General features: G+C 32.7%; 1 protein-coding gene and 1 non-coding gene across 2 annotated transcripts; one reads left to right on the plus strand and one right to left on the minus strand.

The window, feature by feature from the left end:
- Positions 1 to 2,314: 2,314 nt before the first annotated feature.
- Positions 2,315 to 2,387, minus strand: Trnar-ucg (transfer RNA arginine (anticodon UCG)). The gene has a single exon. It is a non-coding gene; the product is annotated as a tRNA-Arg (tRNA).
- A 204-nt stretch (positions 2,388 to 2,591) lies between these two features.
- Positions 2,592 to 18,704, plus strand: LOC131929894 (palmitoyltransferase ZDHHC17). Its single transcript, XM_059286278.1, has 15 exons — positions 2,592 to 2,674; positions 8,314 to 8,546; positions 8,668 to 8,745; positions 9,071 to 9,141; positions 9,605 to 9,743; positions 10,476 to 10,638; positions 11,565 to 11,690; positions 11,880 to 12,019; positions 12,311 to 12,411; positions 12,958 to 13,085; positions 13,725 to 13,881; positions 14,120 to 14,203; positions 14,585 to 14,742; positions 15,478 to 15,647; positions 16,364 to 18,704. The coding sequence occupies exons 1-15, from the start codon at positions 2,624 to 2,626 to the stop codon at positions 16,524 to 16,526; spliced, it is 1,962 nt and encodes a 653-aa protein (XP_059142261.1). The 5' UTR covers positions 2,592 to 2,623; the 3' UTR covers positions 16,527 to 18,704.
- Positions 18,705 to 20,003: the final 1,299 nt, after the last annotated feature.

Here is a 20,003-nt window from a genome sequence, read left to right on the forward strand (position 1 = left end):
TGATGGGTGCCAATAACGTTTTAAGGGGGCAGTATCACCCAGACATTTGAAAATTGACAAACAAATTTGCCAAAAAAAAAACTAGTACACATACACACCTAATTTTTTTACCATAATAGTAATTAATAAGGAGCTATAAAACAGCACATAAAAGAAAGTTATCGTATGATGCAAACATTTTTTATAAATAATTTTACCAACAAATTTTTAATAAGTAATTTTTGGCTGCGGTTTTCCTACATTAAGGCCCTTCCTGCTGAAAATACTATAGGAGATGCATAACAGGATAGCCCAGGGGTCGGCAACCTTTTGAAGCGGAAGAGCCAAAAGTTACAATTTTCAAAATTTCCCTGGTTTTAAAGAGCCACTAACATTTTTTTTTATTTCAAATATTTTTTTTTTTATTAAGATTATTAGTATTTGTTCAAGGAGCTGGAGAGACGCATCTTGATATCAAAAGAGCCGCATGCGGCTCGCGAGCCGCAGGTTGCAGACCCCTGGGATAGCCTATCGCTTAAAATTAGAAGATATCCATTGTGACAAATTTTGAAATTTTTAGAACTTTTCAAAGTCAACCCAAAAACATTATACGTAAATATTTTCTAAAAATTTTTACTCGCATTAGATATTTAATTTTAGTTCCAACAATTGCCATAAACGCAACTATTGCCAATAACGCAAAAATATCTTATACCAAATTTTAAGTACATTACTTATGGTTTCGAAAAATTGTTTACAAACAAATTCAAAATGTAATAAAATTTTAACAAAATAATTTTTTGAAAATTTGTTGCTATTTCTATACTCTACAATTTATATACTGTATTGTAGCAGGAGAAACGTTACTACTGCTGTAGAATTTTGACATATGTATATCGAATAGTTTTTTTTGTGTGAATATTTTTGTTTCCCTCCCTTAGTCTGGGTGATACTGCCCCCTTAAATGAATAATTTTTAAAAACTTCACTACCACCATGTTCCAAACTGTTACATATTTTAGAATTTCTTTCAGGCATCTCGGGGGTGGGGCGGGGGGGGGGGGGGGGGGGAGAGAAGGGGGGGGGGAGGCACAAATAGAAACATCATTTATATAGACAGTATATTTTTAACCAGTATCCGGCCCTGGTAGTTAAGTGCCCCCCCCCCCCAGGAAAAAAAATGTCTGAAATGAACCTTGTCCAGTTTACTTTATCAGCTTCATCTTGGACGAAAATAAAATAGTTTCATCTTGAAATTTGATACTATTCTTTCATGGGTATTGATGAACTTTGAACTCCAATTTACTCCAACTAACCAAATTCAAACGAAGGCCAAAGTACATGGATCAACCATTTCTGTAATATATATATATATATATATATATATATATATATATATATATATATATATATATATATATATATATATATATATATTTACCTATATATATTTAAATATATATAAATGTCTTCAAATGCCTATATATATATAATTGCAATTGGTGATATACCCATCTCATTTTGCCTAAATGGCGTAAATTTGTGCGCAAAATCCTCCTATTAATTGATGTGGATAAAGCATCGTTTTCATCGTGTCATTCGATTTTGGTGTCACCCCCTCTACTGTCGTTGATTGACTTATCTGTTATTAAAAAAAAAACATTTTTTCCCCACATATTTTGCAATTTTTTTTTGCCGTTGTGTCACCACCTAAATAGTGTCACCCGGTGCGGTCCGCACCCCCCCTCCCGCCTCCCCCCTTGCGACGCCTCTGATTCGAACCCGAGTTAGCAATCCGCTGCCTCGAAGCAACTGACGGAATAAGGGCAGGTTACCGTTGCGCTGATTCTAACTCAGAGATGCCTAAAAGAAACTGCATGCAGACCACTTTTAAGATTAATCAAATAAATTAGGTGGTAATATTAGCGTCACGGTCTTTCACTACCCATCTTTTAAATTTTCGTGTTTTCTCAAGAGCCGATACCTACAAACAGAATAGTGAAACTATTATAGTTAAATTGAAAGTATAAAGCTTGATAATAATATAAGCTTTAATAATTAATATGCACCATGCGTATAGCAACTAGCAACATCAGCGGACTGACTTTACATAAGAACCCTCAAGGAAAGCAGGTAGGTCAAAATGAACATGGAAAAGGTCAGCTGTCAGTGAAGTAGATGCGGCCAAATGTAGTGTTCAACTTATAGGAATCACCAGATTCTAGAGATCAACAGGAGTAACGGTGTTTTGGAAACGAGAATATAATCAACTGGAATTTGAATATGAATTAAACTCATTTTCAGGTGGGGTGTAAAAATATTGACCCAAAAAAATTCGACCCCGACGAGATTCGAACTCGCAATCTTCTGATCCGAAGTCAGACGCCTTATCCATTAGGCCACGAGGCCCTTAACACATGGGTTGTAGTATATATTTATATACCATCTAATATTCATTTAACACGCTTGTTTATTATTTCTGTGTTATTTTAAATAGATTATGTCAAAAAAGACCAAATGTTATAAAAATAGTTCTCCGCATTTTACAGATTTACAAGTTTAAAAAAAAATTATCATGTAGATCTAGATCTAGATTCGAACACGAATCTTACTGCCGGGTCATTTGATTTTATTATACAAACAAAATGGAGGAGAGAGATCCTTCTTGTAACCCAATGGAGCCACTGCTGCCAATAGTATGTTTAGTACTGTTTGGATTATAAGCTTTAAGTTAGCCCATATCTAGAATCTAGGCTAGATCTAGCTCTGTCGAATTTATTATCTTAATCTTTGTATCTTAATGCTAGAATCAGTCTATTTATTACTGTAGCACTTCTTTCGGTAATCTATCGTTTTGGGTACGTAAAATCGCTCGCGGCTATTTATGTACGAAAACGTTACCTCATTGTCAAGGCTTTAATAGAAGTATATTGTCATACTTTTGTGTCAAATATTATAGATAAATGAATAATAAACCTAAATCAATGGCTAAATATATCGATATAGGCCAGAAATTAACTTTAAACAGCAGTGTCTGAGAGCAAGATTTGCTATATAAACAGCAGCCATTTGTAAAATAGAGTGACTTCCCCCTGAATCTGGCGCTAAAAGCTTATAAAAATAAAACTTAGACAAGATGGCTGCTATAGTAAATGAGCATGATTGCATCTGTTGGAAACATCGTTAGTCTTCATTTATTACGGAAAAGTTTTTATTCAATTGTTTAAAAACAGGTACATAAATGGGTAAAATCTTAGTTTAGCGTCGTAAATTCCAACTTAGCTAGTAATGTGCGATGAAGGTAACTAATGAATATTTCTTTCATTTGGCCATATTTATGTCATATTTTACATAATATAACAGATAATTGAATACCAAATCACAATCCAAGACCAAACCAGTCATAAATATCCTGGAATAAACTTTAAACTACCCCGTTCGAGACAACAATGAGTAAATACAAGCAGCGGCCATGTTTTAAAAACAATAAATTGTCTATTCGCATGTCTTTTGTGTTGATTTTGTGGTTTAATATGATTGTTTTGTATTGTTTTAATATATGCCGGGGGGTCGTCCATAAATGACGTCACACTCGTAGGGGGGAGGGGGCCCGTAATTTTGTGACGTTGTGTGTGAGGGGGAGGGGGAGGGGTTCAGACGGTGCGACATCACACTTTTGCAATTTAAAAAAGCAATGTTACAAAACGAATTTTAGACGTTATTTTGCGTTGTAAAAAACTGTTTTAATACATTGTAATAACAATTGATTAAAATACTCTATTTTGACAGAGTTCAGACAAGATTTTGGAAAAATATAGCTGTTAAAAAAAAATTCAACTGCAATTTTGAGGGGGGGGGGGGGTGTAGGCTGAGGTGTGACGTCATTTTAGGGGGGGGGTCTGGCTTTTTGTGACTACGTTTGACGGAGGGGAGGGGGGGGGAGGTAAAAATCGTCAAAAAAAAACGTGACATCATTTATGGATGACCCCCTGTATAGTAATTTTTCTTTTTTTTTAAACATAGTTGACATGAATGACTAATAGACCATATCAGACTTAATAGTGTGCATCCAAGACCACAACAAATGTTGGGAGGTCGAACTTTTTAACACTTTATTTGCAGTAAGCAAATCAATATTAGATCGCTCATAAATGACGTCGCTCTTAAGATAGTAATGACAGCGTGCATTATTACAGAGCAAACATATGAACATATTGTTTCAGATAGAAATTGTGATTTGTGGTGGGGAGAGGTTGAGTAGAACTCAGCGATGTGATTTTGGAGACTGGTCAGGTTTTTTTTCTCGTGAAAACGGGATGGTTGTGGGAGAAAGACCAGCTGTAGAAGTATGACGCGTCATTCATTGGTGACCCATTTTCTCAGTGGGGACGAAAAACTATTAAGAAAGGTCAAGAAATGTCAAAAGCTTGCCGAGTCGCATTTCTTGAACCCTACCTTTTTCATTCCCCCACTTAGCACATCGTCACCGAGTTAACGCTCGCACGTGACGTCGTGTAGCGGTACCGCCGACCGTTAGGCTAATTTTATAGAAAAAAAAAAACAATAAGCACTGCCTTTTTGACGCTTTCGCGACGTTTAGTTTGATTACATAAGTTGGTGTTCATTAAACAGCCCCTAACACATCTATCACTCGTCCATTTAAACGTACGTAGTTATTTCTGCAAGCTTGCTGTCTTGAGGCTTTCGGCCCTTTAAAAATGTACTAAGCTCACACCGTATAGAACTAGACTACCCATATTAAGCTCCAAAAGAAGCTTGGTGAAAACAGGATGGCCGTCCGATTTTGTAGCTGCTCTGCGCTTTTTAAAAACCACAATAAACGATAAGATGACACTTATATTAAAGTAAATTATAGTTCTGAATCTTGATACATTAAAAGTGATATTCGGAAATTAAGAGCCAGACCAGACAGTCAACATATTTCAATTTAAGTCCAAGAAAATAAATTTCCTCAAACGATGGAACATTACTAAATTTTCGCGCAGTTTAGCGAAATTGAATTTAAGTATTTACGTCATCTTACAAAGCGCGATAGCTTACTGGTGCTCTAACGTGGCCCATGCTAATGGCCGTATTCCTAACGCCCCGCATTAGACACGGCTTATTCGTCGGCAGGCATTTGGTGGCAAGCCTTTTTGACGGGGATAATGTGTTGCGGACGTTTTGCCGAATGTCTTAAACTAGCAGGCTTGCGACATTTGTGTTTTAAGCAAGGTATACGTATACTAATGCTTATTTATCGTTATTTTGATTGAACAAAGCATTATAGAGGTTCTCCATCAATCACCTAGGTATTTTTCCCCGTTCACCTCCTTTCATGAGACCGACACGTCATAAATTGCAAAGCCGCCTGAGTTGACGTCACAAATCTTCACTCACTCCCGTAGCAAATCATATGTGACATCATTGTGACATCATTTATGGACAACCCCATATCACTCACTTGTGTACTTGATATTGACGATTTGACAAGAAAGGATAACCAAAATGTGTCTGGCAGGTGGAGACTTGGGATCGACCATAATGACAACACGCGCTTAAGGGGTGGACGGGCTCATTGTTTTAGATGATGTTTTACGAGGGAAGCTGGTGGATAATACATTTGGTCTCTTTGTATATGTAAATGATGACAAACATTTAATGTTGTCAAAATTATGGTTAGAGATCTTAGATAAGGCAGAGTGAAGCGTAATTTTTTACATTATGACTTGTTGTGACATTGACGACAAAAATATGACGGAGGTTGGGGTTTAATTAAGGTAAAGAGAAGTAAAAAAAAAATGTCATAAGTTACGATAGAATTACTAACTGATGAAAAGAAAAACCTGAAATGAAAATAGTGAACATTCAAACAATAAGAAAAAACTCACAACTATTTAGTAATAGTAAGATCAGTAGCGTAGCGAGGGGGGCGGGGGGGGGGACATATGTCCCCGGGCGCCGACCTTAGGGGGCGCCAAAATGGGTTGGAAAAATAAATTGAAAGGTTGAGGGGAGTGCAAATCGAAAGTTTGAGGGGGGGGGGTGCAAATTGAAAGTTTGAGGGGGGTGCAAATCGAAATCTCGAGGGGGGGGGGGGGGTGCAAATCGAAAAGTTTGTCCCGGGAAGGGTCGCTACGCCTCTGAGTAAGAAAACACGTGATTTAATACATGGATACAAGTTGCATCTCACAATGCTTCTAGAATTAATAAAGTTGTTTGTTAGGAAATTCACATTTAAAAAAATGCTTTGTAATACGGACTATACAACAAGACGATCATATTTAAATACATTTTCATATGAATAGAAATGAAAGGGAAGCTACTCTCAATAACATTTTCTTAAGATGGCTGCTGTTTTTAATAGCAAATTTACTATCTCGAACAGGGTTGATAAAAATTAATTTCAGGATATTTAAATTGATTTAACCATCAATGGTGATCTATTATTCAATTATTTATAATATTTTATTAAAATATACGAAAATATACTCATATTTAATGACATATTCATTAATTCACTCTCTCCCACATTACTAGTTTTGGCCGAATTTACGACGCTAAACTAAGATTTTACCCATAAATGAATCAAGGAAACATTTTTGAATTTTTTAAAACATAAATCCTCCTCAAAATGTAAAATAATTATTAAAATTTAAGGAGTCACCTGTTTTTCACATTACAAATCGCGGGCGATTTTACGTACCCAAAACGATAGATTACCCTTCTTTCTTAGGCCCCTACTAAAAAAAAAAATTAAAAAAGCAATGAAACATTTTAACATACACATGATTGAATTTTCATCAACTTGATTGAAGTTATCAATATCAATGATTGTCGATTGAGAAAGAGATTGTGATATTTTTATGTAATATTAGGCTTTAAATTATTTATTAGGGCTTAGTTGACTTCTCGAAATTCAAACTTGTATAATCTAGGTAGGCCTATAATCTAATTCTTATTTTTCTAGATCTAGATTTCTTAATTGCGTAATAAATTGTAGATTCCCGGTAGATCTAGTCACCTGGTTAACTATCTTAACTATTCTTAACTATCGGTTAGGTACGTAAAGTTGTCCGAGAATAGTAATGTGAAGAAAAGGTGACTCATTAAATTTTAGTAATTATTTCACATTTTTAGGAGGATGTAGGCTATGTTTTGAAAGTTACAAAAATGTTTCAAGGTTTCATTCATGTGCTCTTCCTGTTTTTTAAAAACAATTTTTTAAAAATGTTTTGTAATAAATTTTAATAATAATAAAGACTAGTGATGTTTTCATCAGATGCAACCAGGCTTATTATTTACTTTAGCAGCTATCTTGTTTGAGTTTTTATTGGTAAGATTATAGTGTGAGATTCAGGGGAAACCACTCTAATTTACAAATGGCCGCTGTCTTTATAGCAAATCTTGCTAGCAAACATAGCTGTTTAAAGTTAATTACTGTCATATATTGATATATTTAGCCATTGATTTTGGTTTATTATTTAGGTATCTATAATATTTGACACAAATATATTGCAATATACTTCAATTAAAGCCTTAGCAATGAGGCAACTTCACATTTCTAGCCTCTACCGATTTTACGCACCTAAAATGATGGATTACCCTTAATTTTAGTAGTATAAGACAGTAGGCCTATAAGTAGTATTATTAAAAACCCGCCTAATCACTTCACTACCACTACGTCACTACACTCTACCTACTAGCCTTAACCTACACTGTAGATAGATCTAAAACACTACACTAGTACACTAGAACTAGGCAAACTCTAGATTTCAATATTAGATAAGATATCTAATTAATATAGATATCAAGATTTAGAATCTAGTAGTAGTATTATTGTGTTTGCTGTAGATCAGAATTATTTAATTTAAGGCCTATTTGAATTTACTAACAGTCCCTAACACTACTAACAGTAACACTAACTTAACTGCTAATCGTGAGTAACACTTTGACTAAGTGACTTACAGTATATAGACACTGATTAGCTAACTCTAACAGTCACACTTACAACTACCCTGCAAACTACTACTAGATCTTAATCTAGACTAATCTAGAACTAGGGTCTAGAATCTGAGTCTAGAATGTGAATAAGAATTCTAGGAGTAGGATCTATTCTATATATTTAGAATATGATACATAGATCTACATTCACTTCTGACTACTCAAAAAACAAAACAACAGTAGTGAGTAAATCTACAGGTTTCTACAGACTTAGTCTAGTACTTACTGCTAGATTTGACCCATGCCCTAAGCCTGCTACCTGTATAATTAATTTATTTTGATGAATGTACTATAATGCCTAATAAAAAAGTTCTTTATCTTTTATCTCTAGAAGTCTCGTAGTAATGAGACTCAAAAAACAAAAGATGCTCCACCAACCCCTAACCCAGCGGTTGTGTTACCAAATGATATCAATTCATTCGATATAGTGCGAGCAACACAGTATGGTGTCATACCCAGAGTACATGAACTCATTGAAGCAGGCTATGATGTTAATCAAATGGACCATGAGAATGTTAGTCTTCTACATTGGGCTGCTATCAATAATCGAACAGAGATTGTCAAGTAAGCATAAATTGTAACATTTTATGCAGGTTTTTAAAAATAATTATTTGTAACTTAGACATGTACATATGGTTTTGCAAATTTACTTTAAATCTAATATGTTTTTCTTATTTTCAAACAGTTACTTCATGTCAAAAGGAGCTATTGTTGATAGATTTGGTGGTCACCTTAATTCTACACCACTTCACTGGGCAACGAGGTAAATTAGCAAGTATTTTTTCTTAATTTTGAAAATACAAAGACTGATTAACAGTGTCTAAAACAGTGGTTCTTAACCTGGGTTTGATCAGTGAATCAGTCTTAGGGGTTTGGTAAAGGCCAAGATGTGAAACTGGTAGGGTTCAGTACTAATAAAAAAGTTAATAACCACTGGTCTAAACAATACTTACTACAATACATAAAGACAATTGATCACATAGTATTTGTTATTAAATAAAATAACAGATCACATACGTGTGGTGAATTTTAAAAATTAAATTACTGAGCAATTGATTTAATTTTGTATGAAATTTTTCTTCTACCAGACAAGGTCACTTATCCATGGTTGTACAACTCATGTCGTTTGGTGCTGATCCCTCATTGAAAGATGGAGAAGGTATAAGATCTATCTTTAACTTTCATTTTAGTGGAGATTTTTAAAAACATTATTAATTGTAACCGTTGTTTAGTATACCACTTATTTTATTTGTCAGCTATTTTAGTAATTATCCTCAAGTTTGATTATATGGTATAATTTAACTAGAATTAAATGATATTTTTTGCTGTGTGTCACCTTTTTGAAATTTTGCTAACCACTGAAACATCTTAAAAAAAAATTGTAATTGATTTACTATAAAGGAGACCATGTACCAATTTTTCAAAGAGTTTAAATGTTGTCGACTTTTAATTTAAAAAATCTAATAACAGGTAAGACAGTATAAATAAATATTTTTTTAAAGCTAATAGGCAGCAAGAATAAATATAGGCCTACAGTCATTTGTACATTTGATTTAGTAGGTTTAATCAGTAACAGTAAATGAAAATGGCATCTTACTGCTGTTGATATTGTGTATATTCAGGTTGCTGTTGTATCCATCTTGCTGCTCAGTTCGGACATACCGCCATTGTGGCTTACCTGATAGCCAAAGGTCAGGATGTTGATATGCTTGACAAAACTGGCATGACTCCATTGATGTGGTCATCTCATAGAGTTTTTGGGTACGTGAAAATTTAGCTTTCCAATTATTTGTAATAATTACTATACACGCTTGAAAATAAATATTGGTAATACAATGAGTACGTGAAAATTTAGCTTTCCAATTCTTTGTAATAATTACGGTACACACTTGAAAATAAATAATCGGTAATACAGTGAATTAAGTTTTTAAAAAATTTAAAATCAAAAGCAGTTACTCTTGTATTAGTACTTTGATTTTTATATACATCTTTATCCAATTTTGAACAGTTTGGGTGTGTAGTACAGTCATTCCTTGTGATACAAATTTAATTAGTAACAATGTGTGTCAAACATCTAGTATTTAAAAGCAAATTATTCCATTGAAATTAACTAAAATATTATGAATCCATTCCTGCCCCCAAAATGCCACCACAGTTCTTTTTGAATATATTTTTGAGTAAAAAATGAATTTATGACTTTATAAATTCTGTAAAAAAAACATAATAAAAGAGAAGAATAAAATAGTTTTATATTTTAAAGCAAAACATTGTTAACTCAATAGCTTGTGTCCAAAAAATCTCATGTTGGGGTACTTGTATGTCTAGCTTCCACTTAATAACAATAATAATAATAATTGTTCATAATTTGCCCGAAAAATTGTTCACCTGCTGTAACAGAGATAAAATGTTTGATAAGTTGTATCTCCATTTTGGTGCACACATTCCACTCTGTTATCTCCCTTTAACTCTAAACCTAACAAATTTTTTTACCAGATATGACCCGACCCGTCTACTGCTGACATTTGGTGCCAGTTTGTCTAAAGTTGATAAAGTCAATGGCAACACTGCTCTACACTGGGCTTGTGTGAGTGGAAACCATGTAGTGATCAAACTTCTTTTGAGCAAGGGTGCTGATATTGATGCTCTCAACTTAAAGGTGAGATCAACTGTATATTTTATCAAGTTTTTTTTTCCCACGTTTTTATTCTTTTTTTTTTGTAACTTGTCCTTGTTACTTTGTTCTTAATTTTCTGATTTAAACATTAAGATTGTTACAGATCATTTTACATCATGCTTTGCCTATCATATATATATTAAGGAGTATTAAAAAAAAAAAAGTCACACAATCGTTCAGATAGTTAAAAAAAAACTGCCAGCATTAGTTTAAAAAAATCCTTTTTAAATACTAAAATTGTAGAATGAGAGACCTGAAGATATTAAAGCAATGTAGATTTTTGTTTCCCTTTTGTGCCCAAGACACATATAGCTGTCACAGAAAGCTCTCTCCACTTTTGTCAGTCTCTTGGGGGTCGGCGTGGTCGAGTCGGTAAAGCTCATGGTTGCTAAACCGAAAAGTCTCGAGTTCGAACCCTCGGGCAGATGAGGCTCGTTAGCTGGGGACAGCCACTCTTCTAGGAGAGACAACTCCAAAATTAAACAACTGCTGCCTTGTAGTTTGTTCTTGGTTGGACAAAGGCTATGGAAGCAAATCCAAAAAGAAAAGCAGGCTGAAATCGGAGCCAATGGCCTCAATGGCGCATAACCAGTTGACACGTAACGCTTAATTGTGTTGGAGGCGTGGTCGAGTCGGCAAAAAGCTCATGGTTGATAAATTCGAAATAAGTCTCGAGTTCAAACCTACTGGCAGATAAATCTTGATCCCCTTCAACACTAATAATTAAGAACGAAGAAGAAGAAAGAAGAAGAAGTCAGCCTCTTGCAATTTTCCTGGCAGTTCCCCAAGACAGTCCTGCCTTTGCCAGCTTCTTCCTCGCTTTGTCCTTCCCTGCATTCTTTTTCCTTTATGTATCCAGTTTAACACAGTTTATTGAAATAAATGAATAATTTCCAAATTCTATGTAGAACGAAACACCGCTGGACATTGCCATTAACCAGAGCAATTCAGATTTGGTTTTTAAACTCAGACAACTACAGGCAGCAGCTGAGGCTACAAAGAAAAGTGTGCTTGGAAAATATGCATCAGATAAAGTAAGAGCCTGTTTCTTCTATTCATAACTATTTTTCAGAACAGGTTGAAAGCTTTTTTTTTTGGTTTAGTTCTTTATCAAAAATTATATGTAAAAAAATGTAATAACTATTTTTTAAGAAAGGTTAAAAGCTTTTTTTTTGTTTATTAAAAGTTATATATATAAAAATTGTAATAACTTTTTTTTTTAGGTTTTCAGAAGAAAAGTTAGTTATGTGTTTCCATTTATCGCCATCTTTGTCATTGGATTCATTCCTGAACTTTCACTCCATTGGGGGCTCAAAGTCTTGTTTTTGTTAGTTTGTTTTATTATAGGCAACATAATTTTCAAGTAAGTGTTCTACATTTTTTATTTATATTTCTTATCTTTCAATGCTTAATATATGAATTATAATTATCATTCTATGTAAACTTTTTTATCCTTTAGGTAAAAACTTTAATATGATATTACAAACATCATGTGTTTTTATAATCTTTTTGTGTTAGTTTAATCCACTTTTGTAGATTAACAATAATTTTTCTTAATTAATTTATTTGATCAACAGATGTTGAAAATAATCTGTTATAAAAATATAAATTCTTTCCATTTTTTAAATTAAACGAAACAAAATTTGAATTTCAGAGCATTCTTTGATGAATCAACATCTTACAGAATTCCCATATCTATTTACTTGGCCACAAAGTTTTGGATGTATTTTACTTGGATATTTTACCTTCTACCTTGTATCCTCTAAAACAACTTGTGCTACTTTTAGAGTTTTAAAAGTTTAACCCATTAGTATTGTAAACCTTAATACTCCATCAATTGTGTTATCTTTCAATTGAATAAGAGTATTTTGTGTTGATTGGATGGTGTGGCCTAGCGGTAGAGAGCTAGACTGCTAACCCGAGAGCCTTGAGTTCGAATCCGGGTTCAAATCAGTGGAACGTCCTTGAGTCCACCCGGCTCTGATGGGTGCCGAACTTATATAATGGAAACAAAGGCGGCTGGGCATAGTACTGACCACACTATCCCTTCATATGCCGAGATCTATGAATCAGATGAACTCTACTTCATCTGCTCCATGTGTCTTTGGCACGAACAGGATTAAGATTTTGTGTTGGTCTGTATACAGCAACCATATGTCATTTTACTCTTTTATCCAATGGTACTTTACCCTGTTTTTATCAGAACCCTGTATTTGCAACTCTGAACAAAGCTTTTGAAGGTGTTTAAACAAATATACCTGTCTTATTGATCAACAGTTATGCTTACATAATTGTAATCAGATATGCCAGGAAGTATTACCTTCCATATGATGTTTATTATCGTCAGTATACTTCTCACTTATAATTTCTACAAGGCTTGGAGAACAGATCCTGGATACCTTAAAAGTAACAGAGAAGACAAAATTAAAGTAAGTACAGTTGGCTTATCTTTAAATTGAATAAGAGTATTTTGTGTTTATAGGACGGAGTGGTCTAGCGATAGCGAGCTGGACTGCTAACTCGTAAGTCTCGAGTTTGAATCCGGGTTCAAGTCAGTAGACCGTCCCTGAGTCCACCCAACTCTGATGGGTACCTTACTCATGCTAGGGAAAGTAAAGGCGGCTGGGCATAGTGCTGACCATACTATCTCTTCATATGCGGAGGTCACAGAAACTAGTGAACTCTACTTCACACAAAAGAATATACTGTATTTTTTGGCTTAAAATATGAATTTTAACCCAGGAAAATCTTGAAACTCTGGGCTCGTCGTATGTTCACGATGTCACATTGTGGGGAGAATTTGTTCAAAACTATGATTTAATTAGAAAAGTTGTGTGGGTGGAGTTGTCTTACACCCCAGAAAATTGTTGTGTTAATAATTTAAAATTCTAAAATAAAGTTGATTTAAGAAATAGGTAGATTAATTTTACTTGTTTGTATTAATATAAATCACTAGCAGTAAAAATTAAATTGACAAAATGACCAGCTTTAAGAGATCTTTAATGATCTTATTATACTTTTGTAATTTACTTGAAGTTTTATTTATAATTTTTACATCACCTCCACAGACAATATTAGATCTTGCTGAAACTCAGACCCTGAGGCTTGACCAGTTTTGCAGTACGTGCCTTATACGGAAGCCCCTGAGGTCCAAGCATTGTACAGTGTGTAACAGATGTGTTGCTAAATTTGATCACCACTGCCCATGGGTTGATAATTGTGTTGGTAATGTAAACAATTCATACCAAATCTGATTTTTATTCATTCTGATTTTGTTCAATATTTTCTAGTTTTTGAGAAAAGTCCTAGTCATTGTGGAGTTGAAGTTCTAATTTTAATAAAATATATTTTAACTTCATCTTAGTATGCATTCGTTTTTTAAACCTGTTTTTTTAAATTGTTTTTTGTTTGTAGGGCCTATGACATTTTAAAAATAAACTGTATTAACAAAATATTTTAACAGGGGCAAATAACCATCGCTATTTTATTGGTTACCTCTTCTTCCTCATGACTATGCTCTTGTTTGCAATTTATGGATGCATCACATGTAAGTTAGTTTTTATGACTATTTTGTTATTAGAGCTGAATTTATTTAGTTATGATGAAATGTGCATAATTTAAAAAAAAAAACAACCAATGAAAGAATTTAATAACAAAAAAAAAACTAGAAAATTATTTAAATTGGCTATTTCATTTGCCATTCTTTCACTAAGATGCACAAATTTTAAATAATTTTTTTTTCTTTCTAACCACCTTGCAAGTAATGAATATTTATCTGTAATACAATTTTGAGACTTAAATACACAATGTTATACATCTTGATTTACAAACTTCATTATCGCTTTCAATGCATTTTTTTTTATTTTGCAAGAAATTAAAAAATCTGAAATTTTAAAAAATCTGGCATATTTATATATATACATTTCAGTCTGGCAAGTTGAATGTCCCATGGACTTCTATGAGGATGGTATCACTGGTATTATCTACAAAGCTCTGAAAGCTTCACCTTGGGTTGCGTGGATAGCACTGAATGTGATAGCTCATCTTGTCTGGGTGTCCACGTTGTTTGTGTGCCAGATGTACCAGGCAAGTCTTTTTACTTCCTTACATTTTAGAGTGGGACATGGACTGTTGTTTTATGTTTCCAAGCAAGGTGTATTGTATCTACATTACCACTACTAGTTTTACTTCCTTACATTTTAGAGTGGGAAAATGGACTGTTGTTTTATGTATCCCAGCAAGGTGTATTTTATCTACATTACCACTACTAGTTTTCACTTCCTAAACTTCCTTACATTTTAGAGTGAGAAATGGACTGTTGTTTTATATATCCCAGCAAGGTGTATCTACATTACTACTACTAGTGTCATCATTTTCTTTTCTCATTCATGCCCAAATAGAAATGGGGCACTTGAAGTAGAGTTCAGTAGTGTAGTCAGCACTATGCTTAGCCGCTTTTGTTTTCCTAATGTTGATTCAGGGACAGAATCAGGATCTGAACTCGAGATTAGAATTAGCAGTCATAAGCTCTACCATCAGACCAGCATAGTAAAACATTTTTCCACAAAATATGACAAAATGAAAAAGTATTAGCATAATACAGTTTGTATTTGTGCATATTTCTCTATTCATATACACCCAAAGAGAACAATTCATTGTTGTTAAAAGTTTATATAACACCAGCTGTTACAGCCATATTCCTAACTCTTAAATTGAAAATAACATTAAAAGCAAGGCCCATTATAACAAAAATATTTCTATTAGTATTATGGCTACATGTTACATTTAGCATGCCTAACATTTGTTTACAATTTCAAACAGATCACTTGGCTGGCCATGACAACCAATGAGAGGATGAACCAAATGAGATATTGGGGAATGCATAAAATGGCCAATCCTGCTAATGATGGTGAATGCTGTGATGATAAAGGTGAAGGTCATGGACACAGTCATGGTCATAATCATCATGAAAAGATTGTTAGTCCATTCCAGTAAGTCCTTTTGTATATTTTTATATTTTATAGGGACATTTTTGTGTTCAATAAAATTATGATATTGTGTTGATCTTTCTTTAAGGAAGTACCAAGAAACAAAAAAAAACTAGATTGTTAATTAGATAAAATTTCCAACCACTACATAATTATTTTTCTTAGGATTTTTCTAGCTGTAAAATACTATTTATAAATGATATCTTCTAAACTTGTATAAATTGTATTTAGTTTTCATTACCTCTTGCTTTAAATTTAGTGGTTAAAATAGAACAGTTTTAAAAAAAATAAATAACAACATAAAATAACCTGGCTTAAAATGCTTCATCAATTGTTAATTCTTTTTAATTTGTTTAAACACATTTTTAAAATATTTAATGGTATGGAGTGATAAAAGATGTAGAAGTAACATGAATTTCTTGAATCCCTATCCTTGTCTTGTATGTCCAACTTCCTTGAGAAAAACCAGGATATGAGACAATTAAAAATAAGTAAAAACAGATGTTGAAGAATTGTGAATTAACCTGTTTTTGTTACCTTGTCATTTGAGGGTATAAGGTGTTCATCACAACTATGGTACTTAAGAACAACCTACTTGACTTAAAGCCCATGATTCAAACTTGCAATCAGTCTTCATTAGATCATATTGTCCCATTAAACAAGGTCCCCTTTTTTTATTTCTACTAAAGTTAATTCCCCTTTTCCAATTTCTTTCGTAGTCGCGGCGTTTGTAAGAACTTGGTGGATCTGATGAATTGGCGTTGTTGCGGCTTATTGCGTCCCATACAGGTAGACTGGGCAACAAAGTATACAATGGATTCCCAGCCCGGCTACCAAGCATCCAACTTCCATGCAGAGCATGAAGGCTATCACTTAGTTTAAAAGTTTTTTTTTTTTACCCCATTCACAGAATGCTATGCTTAAGGAAATATTGTCCTTTTTTAATAAAAAATCATATACACCATTTCAGAAATAATAACAGTTTTAAGTGCTGCTAAAAAAAATAAACTTCTTGAGTTTAAACAATTCAGTGATATTGTAAATAACATTTTTATGCTTATTTTAATATACATTTTATGTATATATACACACAATATTGATATCTATGATATTTATATAACTAAAAAAATGAGATCATCAGTCATTAGTGTCAACATGCATTGTTTTTTTTTAATCAGCATTATGAACAATTTTCTAACTTAAAGCCCCTCAGCTTAGACAAAGAAGAATATAATATTTAATATTATAAATTGTCATTTAGAAATAAATTGATACAAATATTTTGAATTTATAGTTTTGGGAATAGTGAAATGGTATAAAAAGTGTTTTTCCTGCATTTCTCCTGAACAGCCTTGTCCCATGCATTTACCAGTGCATTGTAACTAGTTTTGTAAAGTTAATGTGATTTTTGTTTTTCTTAAAAAAATAGAAATATCTTTTCAGTTGTAGTTAGCGTCAATACCTTTTATATCAGCTTTTCTATGAGTGTGTTTGTAGTTTAGCTAGTTCAACACCTTTTATAACTTTTCAGTAACTACACATTTGTACTTTTGCTAACATGTTCTTGTTTGAATTGTAATTTAAGTAGCCATTAATTAAGCATAACATCAGGTGTTACTACTTGTTTTGAAGGAAATATTCCCAATGTATTTTTGCTATCAGTATCAGTAATATGGTGTTATTAAAACATCCCTTAAATAGCGAAAACATTGCATACAACATTTGAGACTCATTTAAAGTTGGTCACAGTGCAATATTGTTGGACTGTTGTCAATATGACGTGTCAGTATGTATGACATGTCAGTATGTATGCCAGGCTTTAATCTACACACACATTTCAGCTCGTTGACATTCGACATTGCATTATAACCTTCTGTAATTGCTTCAGGGTAAACTAACAATTATAGGAAACTAACAATTATTTATTTTTAGAAAATTTATTCTTCCTAGCGGTTGTTTTTTTAGTGTGAATTTTGAAGTAATAAATTATCACTGCCCTTTTCCGAGTCATTAACTATAAAATGTCAACATCATCTTCACATAGTAAAGGCAGTCTAGGTTGTTAATAAAAATAACATTCTTTTATAAGTAGAATATACAATAGTTTGAAAGGGAGATGAGTTATGTACCTTATCACAGTAGTTAAATTATGCAACCTAGGAAATCATTCAGAGTTGTGATAATTCATTCCCTCCTTATAAAGTAATGATCATTATTTGTTTTTAACACTAACAGTACATAAAAATATGTATATTTTTGTTACTAATTTGTATACTTAACAAAAAAAAACATCAGCTTATTGTTTTGATTGATCTTCACTGAATTTTAAAAACATTTTTTAGTTATGAAAAGATTTATTTGAGAAAACAAATACTTTAAGTAAATAATTTGTTTACTAAGTGTGGAAAAGAATTATAATTCTCAATGTTAGCTGATAAGTTTTTAGTCGCCTGTGCAAACTGTTAAATATACATCAGTGGTTGTAGATAATGCATATTGTAGATAACGGTTAATTTATCATCAATTAAGATCAGCATGCTGATAATACACAGTGTTATGTATTTAGGCAGACAGTTTAAGGCATATCATTTATTTAATGTGGTGTTTTTAAAAAAAACGAATTGTACATAGTAGTGATGGGTTAGAAGTGTTCTGATAAAATATGTTAGGAAGTGAGTCGTATGGTGCTGGTGTATGGTCTGAATTGTCATATGTATCTGTATTATATGTTGTGTTAGTATTTTTTTTATAAAGCCTCTACTTTTATAGACCTAAGTTTAATACTGCCTGTAAGTTAGAGTTCGGGTGATAAAGATGTAAAAAATCTTGTTATTGTGTATTGTTATGAAATTTTATAAAAGGAAATTAAATATAGCAGAAAAGTAATTCTATTTAAACTTTGTTCTAGGCAGTTGCTTGGTGTGTATGTTTACATTATTTTTTTTTTTTACCAATAAACATGTGCACTTAAAATCTTGTTCATTTGTCAAATTATTTTTTTTTAACCTTTACCATTATTTTAATTCTGTTATTGATTAAATTTGTTGTATTAAAATGTTTTAAAATTTGTTTTGTTTCATTTTTAAAAAAAAGTTAAAATAGTCATATTTAAGAGACCTATTTATTTTGTTAATTTTTTTCTTTTTGAGATTTTTTTCTTCAAGTTTTTGTTTCATGTGTTTTGATTGGTTTAAATTTACAATATAAAATATTGTAAAAGAATTGAATAGATTTTAACATTCTGTAGAAAAATTAATTTTTTGTGTGTTAATATTTGAGTACTCTCAACATAAGCCAGCTGTTAGACCTACTACTGGGAATTTACAAACTGCACAGATTAAAAAAATTGATTCTGTTTAGAAATGTGGAATAATAAAAAAAACAATTACAGGCCTAGCCAAAATCACAATTTTATTTACCTGGCTATACAGGTATAGACTCTTAATTTTTTTTCTTGAACATTTTAAATTGAAACTTGAGCTTTAAAAAAAAAGTGTAGGCCCAAACACTTACATTAAGATCATGTTTTTTTTAAGTTGGTGTTCATGTAAACAAAGAGTTATAAATTTGTTTTTGTACTTCATTTCAACACATTATTTTGTTTTATATCATGTTTTTTTTTTACAACACCCACCAAACCTGTATCTCTCTACTGTGAGATTTAGGCATTAAGATGTGTTTGCTTACACCTGCCCATCTATCAGCACACTTTGTTACAAGTCTGATATCCCCCTTTTCCCTCAAAACAAAATTGATAAGTAAAAGCTCTCAACCCCCATTCCCCTCATCATACTACTACAGTAGTTCTTATAGAATTTAATGATATTCAATATTTTTATAAAAAATTATGCTCATTTTTATAAGCCTCTACCCTCCCTCCATGAAGATTAATGTCACAATTTCTTGATGTCATTTATGGATCGATCTACCGCTCTATTTGATCTCTTAAGGCAAGAATTAGCTTCGATTGTGGTGTTGATGTATGGAAGGCAAAAAGATTTGCTGGCTAGTGCAAGGGGGTGTGAGTTATTAGAAGACAAGAACCTTATTGCTAGTTGTATGAAACAGACAGTTGTATCAAGAACTTTATTGCTATTTATTTGGCTGCTAAATGTGGGAAGACAAGGACTTTATTGCTGTTGAATGAAAACTGAAAGTTGTATAAAGAACCTGAGGACTAGTATGAAAACTGAAAGTTGTATTAAGAACCTCAGTGTTAACGATTGAGCTGTCTGAAAGTTGTATTAAGAACCTCAGGACTAGTTGTATGAAAACTGAAAGTTGTATTAAGAATCTCAGTGTTAACGATTGAGCTGTCTGAAAGTTGTATTAAGAACCTCAGGACTAGTTGTATGAAAA

Source organism: Physella acuta, unplaced genomic scaffold, assembly GCF_028476545.2.
Source record: "Physella acuta isolate Inbredline_101_S28 unplaced genomic scaffold, ASM2847654v3 ptg000096l, whole genome shotgun sequence".
NCBI lineage: Eukaryota > Metazoa > Mollusca > Gastropoda > Physidae > Physella > Physella acuta.

What these genes read in the sequence shown, in the direction of transcription:
- LOC131929894 (XM_059286278.1), top strand. Translation starts at nt 2,624, where the DNA reads ATGGAGGAGAGAGATCCTTCTTGTAACCCAATGGAGCCACTGCTGCCA. An exon ending in CCACTTCACTGGGCAACGAG is followed by an intron (nt 8,746 to 9,070) that starts GTAAATTAGCAA and finishes TTCTTCTACCAG; the next exon opens with ACAAGGTCACTTATCCATGG. An exon ending in TCATCTCATAGAGTTTTTGG is followed by an intron (nt 9,744 to 10,475) that starts GTACGTGAAAAT and finishes TTTTTTTACCAG; the next exon opens with ATATGACCCGACCCGTCTAC.